At 41.1% G+C, this 24,275-nt stretch overlaps 2 protein-coding genes across 3 annotated transcripts in view; both read right to left on the reverse strand.

The window, feature by feature from the left end:
* LOC135523707 (guanylyl cyclase C-like) overlaps nucleotides 1–4,953 on the reverse strand; it is a 21,692-nt gene extending 16,739 nt beyond the window's left edge. The window contains exons 1-5 of one of the 2 annotated variants that reach the window (XM_064950547.1): nucleotides 4,233–4,952; nucleotides 3,787–3,899; nucleotides 3,508–3,575; nucleotides 2,977–3,192; nucleotides 2,589–2,710 (exon numbers count right to left, since the gene is read on the reverse strand). In XM_064950547.1, the coding sequence (XP_064806619.1) occupies nucleotides 2,589–2,710; nucleotides 2,977–3,192; nucleotides 3,508–3,575; nucleotides 3,787–3,899; nucleotides 4,233–4,446 (733 nt within the window). In that variant the 5' untranslated portion in view covers nucleotides 4,447–4,952. Of the gene's footprint in view, nucleotides 1–2,588; nucleotides 2,711–2,976; nucleotides 3,193–3,507; nucleotides 3,576–3,786; nucleotides 3,900–4,232 lie in introns of both variants that reach the window. The other variant, XM_064950548.1, reaches the window with a different exon arrangement.
* A 10,580-nt stretch (nucleotides 4,954–15,533) lies between these two features.
* Nucleotides 15,534–22,943, reverse strand: LOC135525141 (cold shock domain-containing protein C2-like). Its single transcript, XM_064952880.1, has 4 exons — nucleotides 22,780–22,943; nucleotides 16,239–16,611; nucleotides 15,956–16,078; nucleotides 15,534–15,777 (listed from the first exon to the last, which is right to left on the reverse strand). The coding sequence occupies exons 2-4, from the start codon at nucleotides 16,427–16,429 to the stop codon at nucleotides 15,615–15,617; spliced, it is 477 nt and encodes a 158-aa protein (XP_064808952.1). The 5' UTR covers nucleotides 16,430–16,611; nucleotides 22,780–22,943; the 3' UTR covers nucleotides 15,534–15,614.
* Nucleotides 22,944–24,275: the final 1,332 nt, after the last annotated feature.

The raw sequence follows: 24,275 nt of genomic DNA on the forward strand, positions 1-24,275 counted from the left end.
TTCCATACAATTCTGTGCTTCCAACTTTGTGGTAACAGTTTGGGGAAGGCCCTTGGCAGTTTCAGCATGACAATGCCCCCATGCACCAAGCGAGATCCATACAGAAATGGTTTGTTGAGAACTGTGTGGATGAACTTGACTGACTTACACAGAGCCCTGACCTCAACCCCATCGACCCCTTTGGAATTAATTAGAATGACTGCGTGCCAAGCCTAATCACCCAACATCAGTGCCCGACCTCACAAATGCTCTGGTGGCTGAATGGAAGCAAGTGCCCACAGTAATGTTCCAACATCTAGTGGAAAGCCTTTTCATAAGCCTGTTATAGCAGCAAAGGGGGACCAACTCCGCATTAATGACTATGATTTTGGAATGAGATGTTCGACGAGCAGGTGTCCACTTACAGTTGAAGTCGGAAGTTTACATACACCTTAGCCAAATACATTTAAGCTCAGTTTCACAATTCCTGACATTTAATCCTAATAAAAATTCCATCTTAGGTCAGTTAGGATCACCACTTCATTTTAAGAATGTGAAATGTCAGAATAATAGTAGAGTAAATTATTTATTTCAGCTTTTATTTCTTTCATCACATTCCCAGTGGGTCAGAAGTTTTCGTACACTCAATTAGTATTTGGTAGCATTGCCTTTAAATTGTTTAACTTGGGTCAAACGTTTTGGGGAGCCTTCCACAAGCTTCCCACAATAAGTTGGGTGAATTTTGGCCCATTTCTCCTGACAGAGCTGGTGTAACTGAGTCAGGTTTGTAGGCCTCCTTGCTCGCACATGCTTTTTCAGTTCTGCCCACACATTTTCTGTTGGATTGAGATCAGGGCTTTGTTATGGCCACTCCAATACCTTGACTTTGTTGTCCTTTAGTCATTTGGTCACAACTTTGGAAGTATGCTTGGGGTCATTGTCCATTTGGAAGACCCATTTCAGACCAAGCTTTAACTTCCTGACAGTACGTTCATCTCTAGGAGACAGAACGCATCTCCTTCCTGAGCGGTATGACGGCTGCGTGGCCCCATGGTGTTTATACTTGCGTACTGTTGTTTGTACAGATGAACGTGGTACCTTCAGGCATTTGGAAATTGCTCCCAAAGATGAACCAAACTTGTGGAGGTCTACAATTATTTTTCTGGGGTCTTGGCTGATATCTTTTGATTTTCACAAGATGTCAAGCAAAGATGCACTGAGTTTGAAGGTAGGTCTTGAAATACATCCACAGGTACACCTCCAATTGACTCAAATGATGTCAATTAGCCTATCAGAAGCTTCTAAAGCCATGACATACTTTTCTGTAATTTTACAAGCTGTTTAAACACACAGTCAACTTGATGTATGTAAACTTCTGACCCACTGAAATTGTGATACAGTGAAATGTAAGTGAAATAATGTCTGTGAACAATTGTTGGAAAAATTACTTGTGTCATGCACAAAGTAGATATCCTAACCGATATCCTATCCTAATTTGTTAACAAGAAATTTGTGGAGTGGTTGAAAAACGAGTTTTAAAAGTACATGGCCTACAGATAATAAGACAGAGGGGAGTCTGTTTGCCTCGCTCAGATACTTTCTCTGGTGAAATGGATTCAGCCTTGTATGAATTGAAGGAATATTATGAAACACGGATAGACACGAATTATAAATTATTTTCTACATTGTTTTTTTTTCTTATTGTAAAAAAAATTCTCCATGAATGCACGCCACTTTGTAGGCTGAATGTCAATACACCTTTGGTGTTTGTAATAGATATCTCTTTCCATTCAAATGGCGGGTGCACAGTGCATTTCGCTCCCGACTTGTGCAGCGGTCTAAGGCACTGCATCTCAGTGTAAGAGGTGTCACTATAGTCCCTTGTTCGATTCCAGGCTGTATCACATTTGGGCGTGATTGGGAGTCCCATAGGGCGGCGCACAATCAGTCCAGCGTCGCCGGCGTAAAAAATAAAAATAAAAAAAATGTTCAGACATTGGATTTATTATGAAGTGGACGAACGTACGCAGGTAACCTACTGTATATAACCGACTTTTTGAAGTGATTTATTTGACAATCAGATGAAAACATAATGACTGGTTGTGTTCATGACATATTAAAATGAAATACATATTTACAGTTAAATTCCATCTTTACTATAAAGCCCATACATTTTTTTTTTATCGCTCCTATGCACAAATAGGAGATCCAGTTAGAAAAATAGACAGCCCCCGAATGTCACAGTATAACTTGCACTTGTGATGGCACTTTCAAGTGAATTTACTGCTGAATGCTAATACCCTTTTATAAAACCCTGACCTTGAATGCAAACACTGTAACAAGACTTTTGGAATTGACTCATGATTTATTTGAACTGTAAAATGTACCAACGCTAAGCTGAAGCATTTAATGCATTGAACCATCATAATTATATACAAAAAATCCACCTTGCAAATGTTATGGCCACCCTAAACTGGGTCTGTGCCTCACCTTGTCCACCCCATTTAAAATGTTCTGGACACTCCATTGCTGGCCTTCCCCCTGGTGGGCTATCTATCTGCCAATCCTCCAGATTTGTGAAAGGAGTGAGATGATGTGGGTTTACTTACAATTGCTTGTCCTCTTTTTGGAGTTTAATTCCATTCTAAGGTCTTCCGCTTTGGTTATAACTTGGGTATTTTTGACATGTAAGGAAAAGTGGGCTGAGCCTGTACCAAGTGCATTGATGTACCTGAGGAGGGATGGGGAAATACAATGACATCAGTATCAACATCACATCTAAGCAAATATAAGATACACAAATATATATTCTCAGTCATCAAATCGTCCATTAGCCTACGGAATCACTTGTCAGGTAATATCCACCTTCACCCTTTTCCAGCATATTACACCTACAGAACTGACAAGTCAGGACACAAGTGACTCAAAAGCAACTCAAAGGAAATGCACAAACAGCTCACAAATGTTTCACAAGCGACCCACAAGTAAATCACTCACCAGAAGCAGTCCTCAGTGTTCTCCTGCTTCTTATAGAGGAAGGCTGTGGACCACTTGGGTTTGATATTGTTTTTGAAGTCCCAGAATTTTGTGAAGAATGTGGAGATCTTGCGTGCAGGGGGCAATATGCGGGTCAGGTTGTCTTGGTAGTCACAGGACAGAGCAAAGCTGCCGGCTGAGATGATGGGCATGAGGAGCTTCAGACCAACCTCTTGACTGGAACATTGAGAGGGGAGGGAGAGAGGGATTGAGGGAGGGAGAGGGAGAGAAAGAGAAAGAAAAAGGGATGAGACAGAGAGAGAGAGAGACAGCGAGAGAGAGAGAGGGATATGGGCAGAGGGATGGAGGGTATGTGAGACAGAAAGACAGACATACACACACAGGGGAGAGTGGGAGAATGACACAACAGTATGTAATAAATGACTGTGTTATTAAAATGTAACTACAATAGTAAACAAGTTGAATAAAGGTGAGGGCAATATATATAGAGGAAGTAAAAGAGAAAGGGTGTCTCGGCAACACAACACTTACTCAACCATCTGAAAGGTTGCATGGGTACAGGTGGGCCCCAGCAAAACCCAGCCCTCCTGGCCTGTTTTCTGAAACAAAGGAGAAGCAGCTTAGATATGTCAATATTTGTGTGTGTGTGTGTGTGTGTGTGTGTGTGTGTGTGTGTGTGTGTGTGTGTGTGTGTGTGTGTGTGTGTGTGTGTGTGTGTGTGTGTGTGTGTGTGTGTGTGTGTGTGTGTGTGTGTGTGTGTGTGTGTGTGTGTGTGTGTGTGTGTGTGTGAGAGAGTTGGTTAACACTGACAGTTAGGTTCTTCAAGGTCTCCACCACTTCACAAGTGCTGCTTTTGCAGCCTTTCTTGCTGTACAAACTAGTCTCGAGCCCAAGGAAGTTTGCAGTCAGGTTTCGCTTCACTCCTTGGAAAAGAAAACATCAATACACCATAATGGTGGCATAAAGATTACGGACCCACAAATAGTAAGTTAGCAGAGCATAAAATCTGAGCTGATAAGATAAGTTAAATCACAAAAAATTAAGCTAAAAATATTTAGGTTAGGCTAAGGTCCTTACATCTATAACACAATGTCGGCCTAGGATATCCTTATAAACCAATTTTGTTTTTTATAGTCTGCTATATGTGATAATTGTACACTACCAATTAAGGGGGCTCAGCCATGGTGGGACTTGAACCAGCAACCCTGTGCAAATGCTCTATTAATTTACAGTTTTTAAATTATAATTACATTTACCTTTTAGACAGCTTTTACAGGGGAGTTCAGCGTCGAGCTGGATCGCACTCTCCACAGCGCTACGGACAAATGTCATACTCCAGGGAGAGATGTCGTCATCCAGCAGAACTACGTTCATCATGATCCCATCCAGACAGTGAGGGTATATCGCCTCGCATCGGCCTGCGATCAACACCATCCAGCAGACACACACCCACCAACCTCTATAAGCCATTCTGAGGACTTAATGTATAAGCTAATGAATGTTCCTATTTTTCATAAGGCGAGTCTTTGGATTTCCCAGTCTAGATGACCTGTTCTGGTACCAATTATGTTGAGGAGATGTTCAATGACAAGACATTGAGCTGTGGGTGGGTAAAATCCATTTGCCAGAAATGTTCTAATAATTCCAAAAAGTAAAAAGTTACTTGTCATCCCTTTTATTCTGTATTCCAAATATCGCAATATTCTCACGCAATATATATTCCATTCAGCACATGTACTTTTTCCAGTTGGAAAACAAAATTGGCGGGTGAAAAACAGCCTATAAAAATGTATTTACTTCTCTGAATGTCTCAAACGTTTTTCATTCATTTAACTACTTACTGTGAAATCTTTCATTGATCGACTGCTTTGTTTCAAAACAAGGATGTATGGATTTACACACCTGCTTTGTTCCGCTCAGATTCGGCAACTCACCTGCTTTCTTAACTCACCTGTTAATGAACAACTGGAATCGACACATAGTCTGAGGGATGGGTTGGTCTGCCAATAACTTCCTCACCATTCATTGTTCAAGGTCCGTATGAACCAATACTCAGACATACTGCACACTTCACATCACACAACCACCATATGGACAATACACACAGGCTAGTACACATCCATTGGCCTGTAGGCCTATAGGGTAAAATGACTGGAGTCATTTGTTGTACCCTTTGTTGGCAATGACAGAGGTCAAATGTTTTCTGTAAGTCTTCACAAGGTTTTCACACACTGTTGCTGGTATTTTGGCCCATTCCTCCATGCAGACCTCCTCTAGAGCAGTGATGTTTTGGGGCTGTTGCTGGGCAACACGGACTTTCAACTCCCTCCAAAGATTTTTTATGGGGTTGAGATCTGGAGACTGGCTAGGCCACTCCAGGACCTTGAAATGCTTCTTACGAAGCCACTCCTTCGTTGCCCGGGCGGTGTGTTTGGGATCATTGTCATGCTGAAAGACCCAGCCACGTTTCATCTTCAATGCCCTTGCTGATGGAAGGAGGTTTTCACTCAAAATCTCACGATACATGGCCCCATTCATTCTTTCCTTTACACGGATCAGTCGTCCTGGTCCCTTTGCAGAAAAACAGCCCCAAAGCATGATGTTTCCACCCCCATGCTTCACAGTAGGTATGGTGTTCTTTGGATACAACTCAGCATTCTTTGTACTCCAAACACGAGTTGAGTTTTTACCAAAAAGTTATATTTTGGTTTAATCTGACATTCTCCCAATCTTCTTCTGGATCATCCAAATGCTCTCTAGCAAACTTCAGATGGGCCTGGACATGTACTGGCTAAAGCAGGGGGACACGTCTGGCACTGCAGGATTTGAGTCCCTGGCGGCGTAGTGTGTTACTGATGGTAGGCTTTGTTACTTTGGTCCCAGCTCTCTGCAGGTCATTCGCTAGGGCCCCCCGTGTGGTTCTGGGATTTTTGCTCACCGTTCTTGTGATCATTTTGACCCCACGGGGTGAGATCTTGCATGGAGCCCCAGATCGAGGGAGATTATCAGTGGTCTTGTATGTCTTCGATTTCCTAATAATTGCTCCCACAGTTGATTTCTACAAACCAAGCTGCTTACCTATTGCAGATTCAGTCTTCCCAGCCTGGTGCAGGTCAACAATTTTGTTTCTGGTGTCCTTTGACATCTCTTTGGTCTTGGCCATAGTGGAGTTTGGAGTGTGACTGTTTGAGGTTGTGGACAGGTGTCTTTTATACTGATAACAAGTTCAAACAGGTGCCATTAATACAGGTAACGAGTGGAGGATAGAGGAGCCTCTTAAAGAAGAAGTTACAGGTCTGGTTTTCACCATAATTTGCAAATAAATTCATTAAAAATCCTATTATGTGATTTTCTGGATTTTTTTTCCTTATTTTGTCTGTCATAGTTGAAGTGTACCTATGATGAAAATTACAGGCCTCTCTCATCTTTTTAAGTGGGAGAACTTGCACAATTGGTGGCTAACTAAATACTTGTTTGCCCCACTGTATAGAGAGAGGAGAGCGATTTATATGTATACATATATACATATATATATATATATATATATATATATATATATATATATATATATATATATATATATATATATATATATATATATATATATATAAAGAGAGAGAGAAAAGAGGAGGAACAAGACCCATGAACAGACCAAAGGTTTATAGGGCCATAAACTGCATGATAGATATCTCTCCTCCTGGTAATAAAAGCGGCCAGATTGTGTGTTCCATCTACTCACCTTCTCAAGCCAGTCACACTGTTTTTACCCTCCCTTTAATGGGGGAATCTTCCCTGCAGCTTTAATGACTGCCCAGCTAACAACAAGGGGAGAAAGATATTTTTTGTGATGTTACCCGTAATGTTCCCCTAATGTTTGAGTGTGCAGCTTTCTGTTAGTTAGGGGAACATTCTATCTATGCTAGAAAAAAACCTGAGAACCTTTTAGGATATTTTGGCGTTACAGTTGGAACATTCTCCTTGATGTAAAACAGAACGTACCCAGAATGTGGTTACCATGTTCTCAGAATATACAATATGAAGACACATTTTAGACACGTTTTATGGGAACGTTGCAAGAACATTCACGTGTCCAGTTTTCTGTGGGTTAGGAGAATATTCCATCAACGTCCCACCAAACATACACAGAACATGGTTGCCATGTCCTCAGAACACAAGATATTTATGTTCCAGACAAGTTTCATGGGAACGTTGCAAGAAAATTCCCTGTGTATCAGTTGTCAAGACGTCGCCTAAAGGAACCAAAGAAACATTCTCCCCTACAAGAAATAGTTTCGTTATACATCATGCCTTGTTACTGAAGCTAAGCCAATCAACGCCCTGATTGGTGAACCAAAGATAGCTCTTTGTCTGTTGGCAAGGGATACTCACACAGTGCTTTTAACATACAGTATCCTAATGTCATTATGTGGCAACAGTTACAACACACCTATCTGATCTAATTAAAATGAGTTTGTCATTGAAAATACTAAAGGACACCAATAAGAAGAAGGGACTTGCTTGGGCCAAGACAAAAAGCAATGGACATTAGACCGGTGTAAATATGTCCTTTGGTCTGATGAGTCAAAATTTGAGATATTTGGTTCCAACAGCCATGTCTTTGTGAGACACAGAGTAGGTGAACAGATGATCTCCACGTGTGTGGTTCCCACCATGAAGCATGGAGGAGGAGGTGGGGGGGTGCTTTGCTGGTGACACTGTCTGTGATTGATTTAGAATTCAAGGCACACTTAACCAGCATGGATACCACAGCATTCTGCAGTGATACGCATCCTATCTGGTTTGCACTTACTGGGACTATTATTTGTTTTTCAACAGGACAATGACAAAACACACGTCTAGGATGTGTAAGGGCTATTTGACGAAGAAGGAGAGGGATTGAGTGCTGCATCAGATGACTTGGCCTACACAATCACCCGACTTCAACCCAATTGAGATGGTTTGGGATGAGTTGGACAGCAGAGTGAAGGAAAAGCAGCCAACAAGTGCTTAGCATATGTGGGAACTCCTTCAAGACTTTTGGAAAATAATTCCTCATGAAGCTGGTAGAGAGGTATTTCAAGAGTGTGTAAAGTTGTCATCAAGGCAAAGGGTGGCTACTTTGCAGAATCTAAAAGATTTGTTTAACACTTTTTCGGTTACTACATGATGTCATATGTGTTATTTTACAGTTTTGATGTCTTCACTATTATTCTAAAATGTAGAAACATTTAAAATAAAGAAAAACCCTGGAATGAGTAGGTGTGTCCATACTTTTGACTGGTACTATAGGTCCTGGATGGCAGGAAGCTTGATGTACTGGGCCGTACGCACTACCCTCTGTAGTGCCTTATGGTGGGATGCAGAGCAGTTGCCATAGCAGGCTGTGTTGCAACCGGGTAGGATGCTCTCGATGGTGCAGCTGTATAACTTTTTGAGGATCTGGGGACCCATGTCAAATATTTTAGGTCTCCTGAGGGGAAAGGTGTTGTCGTGCCCTCTTTACGACTGTCTTGGTGTGTTTGGAACATGATAGTTTGTTGGTGATGTGGACACCAAGGAACTTGAAACTCTCAACCCGCTCCACTGCAGCCCCGTCAATGTTAATGGGGGCCTGTTCAGCCCTCCTTTATCTGTAGTCCACGATCAGCTCATTTGTCTTGCTCACATTGAATGAGAGCTTGTTGTCCTGGCACCACACTGCCAGGTCTCCTCCCTATAGGCTGTCTCATCGTTGTCGGTGATCAGGCCTACCACTGTTGTGTCGTTAGCAAACTTAATGATGGTGTTGGAGTCGTGCTTGGCCACGCAGTCATGGGTGAACAGGGAGTACAGGAGTGGACTAAGCACGCACCCCTGAGGGGTCCCAGTGTTCAGGATCAGCGTGGCAGATGTGTTGTTGCCTGGCCCATCAGGAAGTTCAGGATCCAGTTGCAGAGGGATGTGTTTAGTCCCAGAGTCCTTAGCTTAGTGATGAGCTTTGTGGGCACTATGGTGTTGAACGCTGTGCTGTTGTCAATGAACAGCATTCTCATGTAGTGGGAATTTTAATGTTTGTGCTTTTCTTATAACTAATGTCTGTGTTCTATTCATGTGCTGTTCTATAAATCAATTTATGTGTTCAGGCAAGTGGTTGACTGAACAAATCCTTCTCTTATCAGTAGCTGCAATTTGGAAATATCCCCAGACCTTGTTTTGAGAACAAACTAAAGATATCTCAGTTTCAAGGTCTCAGTTTAGAGAGGAGAAGCCTCGTGATGACTGTCACATGTTATGAAACAGTATTGATCGGTCTCATAAATGAAACAAAACGGAAATGATTAATTAATTAGGCTAAATCATGTGAATATAACTTTTCTGGGTATAGCTGTATGTAAGACAACTGCTGGGTCTGCCCGGGAGAGCTCCTGATTGACATGTGTACTATGGTGGTTGGAACCTCTCCAGCACGTTGACAATAAACAATGATTCATTTAAGATTGAATTTGAGTGTCCCTGTGGAAGAATTTTTCCACAACACTCACATACTGTAGGTGTTCCTTTTGTTCAGGAGGGAAAGGGCAGTGTGGAGTGCGATTGAGATTGCGTCATCTGTGGATCTGTTGGGGCTGTATGCGAATTGGAGTTGGTCTAGGGTTTAGGGGATGATGGTGTTGATGTGAGCCATGACCAGACTTTCAAAGCACTTCATCGCTATCGACGTGAGTGATACGGGGAGGTAGTAATTTAGGCAGGTTACCTTCGCTTTCTTGGACACAGGGACTATGGTGGTCTGCTTGAAACATGTAGGTATTACAGACTCGATCAGGGAGAGGTTGAAAATGTCACTTGCCTGTTGGTCCGCGCATGCTCTGAGTACACGTTCTTATAATCCGTTTGGCCCTCCAGCCTTATGAATGTTGACCTGTTTAAAGGATTTGGAGAGCGTGATCACACAGTCGTCCGGAACAGCTGGTGCTCTCATGCATGCTTCAGTGTTGCTTGCCTCGAAGCAAGCATAAAAGGCATTTAGCTCATCTGTTAGGCTCGAGTCACTGGGTAGCTCATGGCTGGGTTTCCCTTTGTAGTCCGTAATAGTTTGTAAGCCCTGCCACATCCGACGAGCGTCAGAGCCGGTGTCGTAGGATTCAATCTTAGTCCTGTATTGACGCTTTGCCTGTTTGATGGTTCGTCTGAGGGCATAGCAGGATTTCTTATAAGAGTCCGGATTAGTGTCCCACTCCTTAAAAGCGACAGCTCTAGCCTTTAGCTCGGTGCAGATAGTGCCTGTAATCCATGGCTTCTGGTTGGGATATGTCCATCTGATTGATGGTGTTGAGGTTCTGTGTTCCAGCCAATGCCGTCAGATCCCTACTGGACTCCCGACGTCGTGGGGATCAATTCCAGTATCTGGTGGACTGGGAGGGGTATGGCCCAGTGGAGAGGTGTTGGGTTCCAGTGGAGGACATTCTGGTTCCCAACATCATCTGTGATTGCGACCTTCGCCGCCGGGTCCTCATCCTCGGGGTTATCCCTTTGGTCGGCGTCATCCTGTGGCTGGAACCATGCATGGGGGGGGGCACACCTTCATCATGAGGCACACCTGTACTCCATTACCTCACTTACCTCCCCTATATTTGGCACTCCCTTAGGTTCTTTCTATGTTAAGACTCCACTACTATGTTGTCTCGTTCCATGTTTGTTGGTTTAACTTCTTGACGCTACCCATCCCATCGCTGAATAGCATAGTGCAACAGTCAAATAATATTACAAAAAAATATTCATATTCATGAAATCACAAGTGCAATATTGAAAAACACAGTTTAGCCTTTTGTTAATCCACCTGTCGTCTCAGATTTTGAAATTATGCTTTACAGCGAAAGCAATCCAAGCGTTTGTGTAAGTTTATCGATAGCCTAGCATAGCATTATGTACACTTAGCATCAGGAAGCTTGGTCACGAAAATCAGAAAAGCAATCAAATTAACCGTTTACCTTTGATGATCTTGGATGTTTTCGCTCACGAGACTCCCAGTTACACAACAAATGTTCCTTTTGTTCCATAAAGATGATTTTTAGATCCAAAATACCTCCGTTTGTTTGTTGCATTATGTTCAGAAATCCACAGGAAAGAGCGGTCATAACAACGCAGACGGAAATTCCAAATAGTCTTCATAATGTCCACAGAAACATGTCAAACATTTTTTATAATCATTAATCGGGTAGTTTTTAAAATAAATATTCGATACTATATCAACCGAGTGTGAGGTTTTTCAATAACAGCGGGAGGAACAATAGTGGCTTTACTCTGTAGCGCAAAAACTCACTCTGAGAGCCCCCACCTACGCAATGTGATCTTTCACGCTCATTTTTCAAAATAAAAGCCTGAAACTATGTCTAAAGACTGTTGACACCTTTAGGGATATCCTTTTAAATGGAGGATAGGCATGCATAGGAACAGAAGCATTTCAAAATAAGAGGCACTTCCTGATTGGATTTCCCTCAGGGTTTTGCCTGCAATATCAGTTATGTTACACTCACAGACAATATTTTGACAGTTTTGGAAACTTTAGAGTGTTTTCTATCCTAATCCGTCAATTATATGCATATTCTAGCGTCTGGTCCTGAGAAATAGGCCGTTTACTTTGGGAACATTATTTTCCCAAACATAAAAATAGTGCCCCCTAGCTTCAAGAGGTTATAAACGTACCACCTGCTTCTTGACTGTCAGCGTCTTTGTTACAATATGACTTAAGTAACCTTAATTTAAATTTGTTTTACTTCTTACAGTGTAAAGTTCCCATCACCTACCTTAAGAATAGAGGGGAATCTCTTTGTGGATGAGAGCCACATCCAACTCTTCCTGGAGGGAGAGGAGCTACTCACTGAAGAGCCACTCACTGAAGAGCCAGGGGACATCTCCACAGTGGTGTAAAGCTACTTTAAAGTAGATTTTTTTTGGGGGGGGAGGTATCTTTATTTTACTATTTATATTTTTGCCAACTTTACTTCACTCCATTCCCAAAGAAAATAATGTACTTTTTACTCCATACATTTTCCTTGACACCCAATAGTCCAATTCACACACTTATAAAGAGAACATCCCTGGTCATCCCTACTGCCTCTGATCTGGCAGACTGATTAAACACAAATGCTGCATTTGTAAATGATGTCTGAGTGTGCCCCTGGCTAAAAATAAAATTGTGCCATCTGGTTTGTTTAATATAAGGAATTTGAAATGATTTTTACTTATGATGCTTAAGTACATTTGAGCAATTCCATTTACTTCTGATGCTTAAGTATTTAAAACCCAATACTTTTACTCTAGTATTTTACTGGGTGACTTTTACTTGAGTCATTTTCTATTAACGTATCTTTACTTTTACTCAAGTATGACAATTGAGTACTTTTCCCATCACTGCATCTCCGTGGGATTGGGAGTGGCAATGAGGTTCCATTTCCTTTTTAATGTTGAGTATGCAGCATCAGTGAAAGGCACTATGCTGTTTATTCAGAAATGTGTTCTGGGAATTGATGAGGGGAGTAAATCACCAACATGTTGTATGACTGGCAAACTCTTTGTGGTGGAGAGGGATAAGGGACACCAGAGATTTCTGTGACTTTAAAAGTCAAAAGGAATTTGTGACTTTACACATTTATCACTCAATGTTATTTTTGTATTATTATTGTTAATGTTATTATTCATAATAGAATACATGCGACAAAAGGTTCCTACGGGAAAAGGAACCTTTTTAAAAGGTTCCTGGAAACACCTTTCGGGGTTCTGGTGGTGTTGCAATCTGAGGAACCCCTAAAGGTGCCTCCAGGAATCCTTTTCTTTTAAGAGTGTGTAATAAAAAATAAAAAAGGGGGGGTGGCATTTCTTTGGGACCATCAGGCAACATCCTGACAACTGATACACAGAAATGTTCTAGCAAGGTTCCCATGAAACGTGTCTACAAAATGTATATATTATATTCTGAAAGAACATGGTTGCCATGTTGTGTATGTTTGGTGGGACGTTGATGATATATTCAGCTAATCCTCAGAAAACTGGACACGTGAATGTTCTTGCAACGTTCCCATTAAACGTGTATAGAACATTATCTTAAATTCTGAGAACAGGTTAACCACATTCTGGGTAAATTCTATTTGACATTAAGGGAATGGTCCCTTGAAAACATTCCTTGCACATCAAAGGAACAGTCCTATGAAAAAACGTTTGTTAATGGCCTAATAAGAATCTTAAGGGAACATTCTCTAAAGTTGCGGGAACAAGTGTTGTTTGCTGGATGTAACCATTTATATGACTACAAAGTCTACAAACGCATAAACGACTGCCAGTAATGAAATGGACAATTACAAGTATGCTTCCTAAAGGCCACTGTGTTGGTACAACCAGAAGCCTGAATCCCTCCCAAACACTATTGGTCATTTTTGCTTCAATGTGGACATTCTGAAGTCATCTGATCATATTATACACACACTTGTTTACTCAGTCACATAACTCACAAATGCCTGGCTATTGCCAAAAGGTGAGAAGTCATTATCAGCTCATCTCGTTGTAGATCATTCTGTCTGGCTATGACTTTATTTCCCACACCCCTGTAACCTGCAGAAACAATGCTCATACATCAAAAATGACAAGTCAAGAGGACAGACCTTTCGGTTTAACGTTACTTAGTTCTTCTGTCTTAGCTTGTTTGTTCATTCGCTCATGCTTCATTTGTAAATTATGTCTGAGTGTGCCCCTGGCTAAAAATAAAATTGTACTATCTGGTTTGTTTAATATAAGGAATTTGAAATGATTTTTACTTTTGATGCTTAAGTACATTTGAGCAATTTCATTTACTTCTGATACTTAAGTATATTTCATGAGTCCTTGGGTGTGTGAGTGCACGTGTGAATTTATAGGTTTGTTGATGCATGTGTCCAGGTGTGTGTGTAGTGCGTTAGTGTGTTGTTATCGTATACCTGGGGCACAATGTCCTTTTTAGTGTAAGGTTGAAGTCTGATTACTGACCACCAGTACATCTCATCAGCTGTTTCCACTGCGCTCTTTATATGTGCATTCATTAAGATTTTTTTATTTTATTTTTTATTTTTTAAACGTGGGCTTGGAGGATCATTGACAGTTTGGAGGATAGATTGCAAAGTTGACATCCCCATAAAAAATGAAAGATTTAGTTCTTTTCCATGTATTCAACCGAAGCTGTGTCATTACGGCTTATCTATCTTGGGTTTACAGTGCAAAAAAGTGGAGCCGCCCAGATACTGCATGATGCAACATATCTATATGGTCAGGGTTAACCATTACTTCATCAGAGGTTGACACACTTCCACACAGTAGACCTGTTTTGTGAAGTACTGTGTGTAACCTTGAGTTTCTCCAAAATTGGTTAGAGATTACTTGTCCTTGTCTGCCCTCTAATGGACTATCGATGTTACACACCTTTCTAATAAGCAATTTCTGAAGCAATATTTGAATAGCTAATAACCTATTTTGGACCACAGGTTAACTTATTCATGCAAATAACCAACACAATTTCACACAGGAATGTGAATAATACAGTAGTAACTTTTTATTCTAATGACAACACGCTAGTCACAGTGAATCGACGTAAAAAGTGCTCTAGAACACAATGAAACTTCAAACAGTTTCCCAACATAAGAAGAGAGACATAGTACTATATAATTTAGTCACAATAAATAAAACATGGTATTAACAATGCATATAAACCTAATTATGTTTACAAAAGACTAAAACTACATGATGAAAGTATGAGACTATTGACAACAGTACATGTTCATTTTTTGTCTATTACTATGGATAACATGTGTTTTAATGATTTAAAAAAAAGGAGTTTTGAACCTCATATAGTAATCATCAATAACTCTGTTACAAAGATTAATAAATTGTCATTGGTCAACATTAGACTGGAGGAGTGGGCGTTACCAGGGCAGTATCATCAGAGTGAATTGTGCGATGGGTTAGACCAGGCATATATTGGCATTAAAACACAAATGTATAATCTTAACAATATCTACCTCACTTGTCATAACGAATAAAAATTAAATAAATAAATCAAAGTATGAATAAAGACATCATCATTTAGGAAGGTTTGTTGCTCTTTGTTTCACAGTTTTCCTTACAGCAGTGTCTTATTAAAACGTACTAGACTCCTGCCATCTTAAATAATCTTAAATAAACCATCAACCTTTAATCCAATTTAACCTGGACCCTTTTCCTAACTTAAATATTTAACTTTTCCTCATTCACATTCCAACAGAAACCTACTTAACGCTGTCTTAAGCCTTATATTACCACATTCCAACCCTCAGGGTTACACCTTCACGTAATCACTCCTTCCACTGCTCCCTGCGCTTGTTTACTTCCTCCTTCTTCCCCTTTACCTCTAGGCTCCTTCCTCCCCCACCTTATCTCCCTACCCTGGACTCCACTTCTCCCTCCTCCCCCGGACTCCACTTCTCCCTCCTCCCCCTTTACCTCTAGGCTCCTTCCTCCCCCACCTTATCTCCCTACCCTGGACTCCACTTCTCCCTCCTCCCCCTTTACCTCTCCAGGCTCCTTCCCACCTTCCCACCTTCCCTCCCAACCCCCACCTTCCACCACACTGCCTCTTTGCAGATGCAGGTGGAGGTCTAGGAGCTGATGATCTGTCCAGACCAGGTCTCATGCTTGGTTCCTGGGGCCAAGTGGGTGATGACAACCTCCATCGCCTGGATCTTCTGGTTCTTGGGGGGGATGGAACAGACTTTGTACGTGACCTCGTCACCTTCCATGGGCACGTATTCTCCATCGATACTAAAAAAGGGAGAGGGGGAGAACGTTGAGAGAATCCAGGCCTCTTTATGAATATATGATAAAGCAATAAGGTGTATTGTGATGATAAAATATGATATTAGGTACAACGCATATAACACTTCAGTCCCAAGGTGTGTTGTAGATTATAATTGCATCCTAACGCTTCAGAATCACTCACTCAGAGATGTGTACAAAGATGTCCTCTCCACCGTTGGAGGGCTTTATAAAGCCATGACCCTGGGACCTGTAGAAGGTCTTACACACGCCCTTATACACTGGGCCTGATCTGGCCCGCACCGTACTGAGACACACACAGGAGAGAAACAACATTAACCTATGGAGGCTTTTCTCTGGACTTGCATCCAAAATGGCTCCCTAGTCCCTGATAGTGACCAGAGCCTCATAGATCACACTCAAGGCCATGCACAAACACACTATCACTACAGATTATTCCTACTCACGCTGAGTATGTGCGGGTGCGTTTGGTGGGCAGAGGGCTTGGCAGCTCGCCTGGCATCAGGGGGGGTTTCCTTTCCCTCTCCCACACCCGACTTCCCTCCCTGAGGAAGGGGAATGAAAGGGAGAGAGGGGTGCGGGGGGAGCTCAGTGGCCGTGGGGGATCGGAGGGGGACGAGGGGTCTGAATCAGCCATCTCTGTGGGGGTCCCCCTGGGGGTGTGGAGCTCTGTAGGAGAATCTGCCTCAGCCTCGGGTGGGTCACAGCCAGGGAGACAGACCTAGACTGTCTGCATGATAAGGGTGATGGGTGGTGTGTTTGTGGTGGTGGTTTAGTATGTGTCTGGAAGACGGGATAATGGAGGAGCTTGGTGGTTTCCTGGAGATAGAAAAAAAAAAAAAAAAAAAAAAGAAATAGAGAAATATATGAATGAATCCAAAAGGCTGCAAAACAATAACAAGGAAGGACACTCAGTGAAATAACAGATCTCCAGAGTTCCTCTGTGGAGATGGGCTAACCTTCCAGAAGGACAACCATCTCTGCAGCACGCCACCAATCAGGGCTTTATGGTAGAGTGGCCAGACGGAAGCCACCCCTCAGTAAAAGGCACACACACCTGTCTATATAAAGGTCCCTCAGTGCATGTAAGAGCAAAAAACCAAGCCATGAGATCAAAGGAATTGTCCGTAGAGCTCAGAGAAAGGACTGTGTCGAGCCACAGATCTGGGGAAAGGTAACATTTCTGCAGCATTGAAGGTCTCCAAGAATACAGTGGCCTACATCATTCTTAAATGGAAGACGTTTGGAACCAGCAAGAATCTTCCTAGGGCTGGCCGCCCGGCCAAACTGAGGAATCAGAGGAGAAGGGCCTTGGTCAGGGAGGTGACCAGGAACCCGATGGTCACTCTGACAGGGCTCCAGAGTTCCTCTGTGAAGATGGGAGAACCTTCCAGAAGGACATCCATCTCTGCAGCACTCCACCAATCAGGCCTTTATGGTAGAGTGGCCAGACAGAAGCCACTCCCCAGTAAAAAGCACATGACAGCCTGCTTGGAGTTTGTCAAAAGACACCTAAAGGAATCTCAGACCATGACAAACAAGATTGAACTCTTTGGCCTGAATGCCAAGTGTCACATCTGGAGGACACCAGGCACCGCTCATTACCTGGCCAATACCATCCCTACAGTGAAACATGGTGGTGGCAGCATCATGCTGTAGGGAATTCTTTCAGCAGCATGGATTTGGAGACTAGTTAGGGTCGAGGTAAAGATGAACGGAGCAAAGTACAGAGAAAACCTGCTCCAGAGTGCTCAGGACCTCAGACTAGGCGAAAGTACACCTTTCAACAGGACCAACGACCCTAAGCACACAGCCAAGACATCACAGGAGTGGCTTCGGGACAAGTGTCAATGTCTTTGAGCGGCCCAGCCAGAGCCCAGACTTTAACCCGATCTAACATCTCTGGAGAGACCTGAAAATAGCTGTGCTGCAATGCTCTCCATCCAACCTGACAGAGCTTAAAAGGATCTGCAGAGAAGAATGGGAGAGACTCCCCAAATACAGGTGTGCCAAGCCTGTAGCGTCATACCCAAGAAAACTCGAGGCTGTCATCTCTGCCAAAGGTGCTTCAACAAAGTGCTGAGTAAAGGGTCTGTATACTTATGTAAATGTACTTATGTAAATGTGATATATATATATATATATAAACACACATCATCAAAAAAAAATGAAAGCTGTTTTTGCTTTGTCATTATGGGCTATTGTGTATAGATTGAGGAAACAATTTAATCAATTTTAGAATAAGGCTGTACTGTAAAAAAAAAAAGTGGAAAAAGTGAAGTGGTCTGAATATTTCTGAATGCACTGTATGCATGAATTGAAACATATTGCTATTCTACCTGAGCATACGAAATGTAACGAGCACTTTTGGGTGTCAGAGAAAATGTATCTGAGTAAAAAGTACATATAGACAGTGGAGTAAAAATAAAATTTGTCAAAAAATATAAGTAGTGGAGTACAGATACCCAAAAAAACTACATGCAGTGCCTTCAGAAAGTAATCCACATTGTCTTGTTACAAACTGAATTTAAAATGTATTCATTTGAGATTTGTCACTGGCCTACACACAATACCCCAAAATGTCAAAGTGGAATTATGTTTATAGATTATTTATTTTATTCATAAAAAATTAAAATCAGAAATGTCAATAAGTAATTAACCCCTTTGTTACAGCAAGCCTAAATAAATTCAGTAGTAAAAATTTGCTTAAGCAATAATAGCATTTAACATGATTTTTTAAATAACTACCTCATCTCTGTACTCCACATATACAGATAATTGTAAGGTCCCTCAGTCGAGAAATGAATTTCAAACACAGATTCAACCGAAGACCAGGGAGGTTTTCCAATGCTTAGCAAAGAAGGGAACCTATTGGTAGATGGGTCAAAATAAAATAGCAGACATTAAATATCCCGTTGAGCATGGTGAAGTTACTAATTACTCTTTGGATGGTGGATCAATACACTCAGTCACTACAAAGATACAGGTGTTCTATTCTAACTCAGTTGCTGGAGAAGAAGGAAAGTACTCAGGGATTTCACCATGAGGCTAAACAGAGAGTTTAATGGCCGTGATAGGAGAAAACTAAGGATGGATCAACAACATTGTATTTACTCCACAATATTAACCTAATTGACAGAGTGAAAAGAAAGACTGTACAGAATAAAAAATATTCCAAAACATGCACACTGTTTGCAACAAGGCACTTGAGTAATACTGCAATAAAACGTGACAAAGCAATACATTTTTTGTCCTGAATAAAAAGTGTTGTGTTATTGGATTTGCCCCAAACATATTACTGAGTACCACTCTCCATATTTTCAAACATAGTGGTGGCTGCATCATGTTATCATTAAGGACTGGGGAGTTTTCAAGATAAAAAAAAACTGAATTAAGCCTGGAGCTAAGCTCAGGACAAACCTTAGAGGAAAACCTGGTTCAGTCTGCTTTCCAACAGACACTTGGGGACAAATTAACCTTTCAGCAGGACAATAACCTAAAACACAACGCCAAATTCACACGAGTTGCTTACCAAGAAGACAGTGAATGTTCCTGAGTGACTGAGTTACAGTTCAGGCAAGACCTAAAAATGGTTGTCTAGCAATGATCAACAACCAATTTGACAGAGCTTGAAGAATTTAAAAAAGAATAATGGAAAAATGTTGCAAAATCCAGGTGAGGAAAGCTCTCAGACTCAGCTGTAAAGGTTGCTTCTACAAAGTATTGACTCAGGGGTGTGAATATTATGTCAATTCAATATTTCTGTATTTAATTTTCAATAAATGTGCTACAATTTCTTGTCATTGTGGTAGATGGGCGAGAGAAAAACGTATTTCATCCATTTTGAATTCAGGGTGCAACAACAAAATGTAGAATAAGTCAAGTGTCATGAATATTTTCTTTAGGCACCATAAGTAGTACTTTCAAGTATTTTTACATCACTGACTGGAACTACGCACACTCTTTTTTGCAAAAATGTAAGAAAATATGTCTGAAATGGGCAAGAATATCCTCTTTTTCTGCCTCAGACCTACTTAATTTTCACTTGATTTATAGTGAGATTTATAGTTAGACTAAATTACACATTCTGTCAACATCTGACTCCAGAATTATATGTTCTTGCAATTTGTAGTCTTTGACATTTCACATTTAGGATATGATAAAAGCTGTTTTTTCAAAGTTACTTTAGTTAAGTAAACAATATTTTCCTTAAGTGTAGCTTAACTTCTTCCAGTGTGAATTAATTGGTAGCTTGGTAAACTATATTTTTAGAGTAGCTTCCCCACCACTGAAGAAAGTGATTTGGTTTAAAGCACCAGCACTGATGCCACTGGCTTTGAAATCATCCCATGACTGTCTATATAATCCAGCCTTGCCGAGCCTTAAATTCGATATTTAATACATCATATTAACCCCCCCGTGTATTGTGTATTCAGACATCAAACGCTTTGAACAGGCAGTGCAACCAGCAGATTATTTTGACAGAAAAAGCCCTAGACAATATCCAATTATTTTGCCATTGAGAAAATTGTGTCTTTGAGACCTATCACAATAGCCCTCCCCTCTTAGACTGCAGACTAATGGCTTTCTATGCAGTGTTGGGGAGTAGTGAACTACATGTAATTCAACTAGTAATTAAACTACATTTTGCAGTAGTGTAGTGGTAGTTGAATTGAATTCAAACCTTGGTGGTGTTTTCAGTAGTTAATTACTTTGTTTGCCATGTAGCAGTGTAGCTTAATACTGGAACACACTACTTTTTTGTTGTTGTTGCTAAAATAGAATATGGGTGAAGTAGGCAAGAATTTCCTTTCTTTTTTGGAATTTGACCTTAAATTCTCATTTGAAACATATTTTTGGTGTTAAATATGCTTAATTGCACATTCTGTGAACATCTGACTCCAGAGGGATCTGTTCTTGCTAGTGCTGAGCGATTAACCAAAATGTTTATTTTTTCAGACATCGGTTCAATTACTTGATTTACATTTAGTTTGTTTTTTGTGTGAGCCCAAAGCACGGTTTCTCTAGAAAAATAAATCACAAGAGAAATCAAGTCAAGAACTATGTGGGACGCTGGGCTGAAGGGAGTTGTAGTTTTCACTATGCAAATATTCAACCTAGTTCAGCACAGAAACATTCATTATCCACAATGCCCATAATCCATTGCGCCGGTTCATTCTGGCAACGACAGAGATGGATACACTTTTATGTCTGCTATGTTAGGTTACATACAGACTGACCGCATGAGAGAGGAATGTACACAACACAAGGAGGTGATGGATAGACAGTTTGTGAAAGTAGGCCTATGCCTTATCTACTTTGAAGAACTATTAAAATTATTTAGTCAGAAAGCTCTAGAGCATACTTAGGCAGACTAGCCTATCTAACCAGGATGTCTACCCCATGTGGACTTGACAGAGACAGTGGAATATTTTCAACATTTTGGCCATTGAATGTTCACTATTTTAGGCTTTGGAATTTTCATTTAAAAAACATTTTTGTACTTTTTCAAAGTAGCTTTGGTTAAGTAAACTATATTTTTTATTAAGGGTAGCTTTTAGTGTAGATTAACTTCTTTCAGTGTGAAGTAATTCATAGTTTAGTAAACTGTGATAGAGTAGCTTCCCCAACACTGTTTCTATGTAAAAGATAGATGAGGGAAATGTGTGGCAGACTGCATCCCTAGGGCTGCTCTCTCTCTATGTGACAAGTGGCACCATCTAAATATAGCTGCCTGCATGGTGGAGTAAAGTGGAGTTTGCCCTTTATTGACTGGAGGGTCAGGGTGGAGACAGGGTTGCAACCAGAGTTTAGGGAGGAGGGTTTAGGGCGGTAGGGAACCATAATGATCCAATAAAGAGGAAAAGGCACTCTATTCTTTATTGGTAAGAAGCAGTGTAATCTCTTATCCCAAAACTAATTTAAGAGAAAGGGATTAATAAAATGTCCCCCATCTATGTGTCAAAGAAAAGTAGCAGGTTTTATCCTGACAACATCATCACACGCTGGTGGAATTTTGACTTGATTGTGTGTACACCACAGGAGGTTGGTGGCACCTTAATTGGGGAGAACAGGCTCGTGGTAATGGCTGGAGCAGAATCAGTGGGATGGTTTTTGATACCATTCCATTTGCTCCGTACCAGCCATTATTATGAGCCGTCCTCCCTCCAGCAGCCTCCACTCTTATACACACCTCTGTTGTCACAATTTTGCACAGAAAAAAAACACTGAAAACTAGTATTGAATTATTGCCTATTACATACACTGACAAGTACTTTAATCCAACAACACAGTTTATCCATCTAATCTGTCTCATTTTATATATACTGCTTGTAAAAGTAGTTAGTGACTGTAAACCGATTTAAAAAATAATGGGATTATTATAGGATGTACATTTATATTTGGTTAGTTTTGGAGCAGTGCAAACACCAGTGCCGACTGGGCTCCTTCAACTAGACAAAGGCTGTCTCAACACCACCATGCACTTCCCAAAATCTGCAGGGTACTGTGGCTGCTTGTCCTCAGCATTATCAGCATGGGAGACACGTAAATATTCAGTAGGCTACACACAGACAGTCACTCACGACGCTGCCCTTTTTTGGCGGCCTTTGTCTAAATCCCTTTTAACTTTAAAATACCCTAAGAGTTGTCTAATAGCGGTTGAACATGTGGTGTCTTGACTCTCTCTCACTCACTCCCCAAATCAAGGCCACCGGCATCTTGATTCCAGAACATTCTTATGTGAACCAGCTGAGACATCAGGAGAATAGATTGATCGTTCAAAATAAGGTAGAAGCTGCACGAGACAACACAGTTTCAAGGCTAGGCTACTCACACAATACATATTTATCCAGATAAGTTTATAGAATATAACATTTTCACCTGAATGGTGGTAGCGAACTTGTACAAAAATAGCTCCGAAAATAAAATATTTATAGCCCAAAGCGCACTATCAAAATGTAGGCTATTGATTAATCGTGCTCTTACCGTAAAATGTTACTCTGTTTTCGGTCAAACGTGTTGATGTCTTGACTCTTAACTATTATATGACGATAATTATATAATGAAATAACAATACAATGCACAGATGTGGAGAGAATACCTTCCTCTTGTATGTGGTTTCGCTGCACAAACTGGTCTGTCTGGATGATGAGGGCGCAAAATGAAAAGAAAAGAGACAAGGGCGGGGGTACGAGTGATGGGCAGTTCGGGAACGATTCGTTCTTTTTGAACGACTCTTTTTACTGACTCGAGAGTCATGATTCGTTTTTAGTCGTTCGTTTGGCCTGCTGGCCGCAATGTATTACACAGCAAGATGAATTCGCGCTCCTCCGGCTCAGCCAATATTGTCTAATTGCAGACCGAAATTTGGGGGCGTTTCTTGATATGGCCATTCCTTGATTATCCGGTAACACCCATTTGTGCCCGCCCTTCGTCAGTCCATTGATATCAGGAAACGCCTGTCAGTGCATGTCATTGGTCGGTCCATTGACCCTCCCCTCATTGGTCAGTTCCACGCTATTTGTATCAAGGAGACTTTCAAATCAAATCAAATTGTATTTGTCACATGCGCCGAATACAACAGGTGTAGTAGACTTTACAGTAAAATGCTTACAATCCCTTAACCAACAATGCAGTTTTAAGACAAATGTGTTAAGTAAAAAATAATTAAAGAGCAGCAGTAAAATAACAATAGCAAGGCTATACACTAATCAAATGGTGGTACAGAGTCAATGTGCGGGGGCACTGGTTAGTCGAGGTAATTGGGGTAATATGTACATGTAGGTAGAGTTGAAGTGATTATTCATAGATAATAAACAGAGCGTAGCAGGAGCGTAAGGGGGGCGGGGACATTGCAAATAATCTGGGTAGCCATTTGATTAGCTGTTCAGTCTTTGGTTTGGGGGTAGAAACTGTTAAAACGCCTTTTGGACCAAGATTTGACGCTCAGGTACTTGCCGTGCTGTAGCAGAGAGAACAGTCTATGACTAGGGGGGCCGGATTTCCAAATAATATCTTACTTGTCATGTGCAGACTTTACTGTGAAATTATTGCTTATGAGCCCTTCCCAATGATGCAGAGTTGAAAAATAATACAAATAAAATAGTACATGAGGAATAAAATAAAAAACACAAGAATGGAGCTACAGTATATACTGGGAGTACCAGATCAATTAGGAGCTATATACAATGAGTACCAGTACCAGATCACAGTGCAGAGGTATGAGGTATTTGAGGTAGATATGTACATGAAGGCAGGGTAAAGTGACTTGGCATCAGGATAGATATCAGCAGCAAATAATGAGTTTAAAAGTGTGTGAGTGTGCATGTTTGTGTTGTGTCGGTATGAGTGCGTGTGTGTATGCTGTGTATGTGAATGTATGTGGGATTTGTGTGGCTGTTTCAATGTAGTATGAGTGTGTATAGACTATACAGTGGGGAGAACAATTATTGAAACATTCCCGATTTTGCAGGTTTTCCTAC

This window comes from Oncorhynchus masou, chromosome 31, assembly GCF_036934945.1.
Source record: "Oncorhynchus masou masou isolate Uvic2021 chromosome 31, UVic_Omas_1.1, whole genome shotgun sequence".
Taxonomy (NCBI): domain Eukaryota; kingdom Metazoa; phylum Chordata; class Actinopteri; order Salmoniformes; family Salmonidae; genus Oncorhynchus; species Oncorhynchus masou.

Excerpts from the sequence above, each read along its gene's own strand:
- LOC135525141 (XM_064952880.1), bottom strand. The coding sequence starts at position 16,429 with ATGGCTGATTCAGACCCCTCGTCCCCCTCCGATCCCCCACGGCCACTG. Across the intron at positions 16,079-16,238 it reads CGCACCCGCACATACTCAGC|TACGGTGCGGGCCAGATCAG; the intron begins GTGAGTAGGAAT and ends TGTGTGTCTCAG. Across the intron at positions 15,778-15,955 it reads ATCTTTGTACACATCTCTGA|TATCGATGGAGAATACGTGC; the intron begins GTGAGTGATTCT and ends TCCCTTTTTTAG.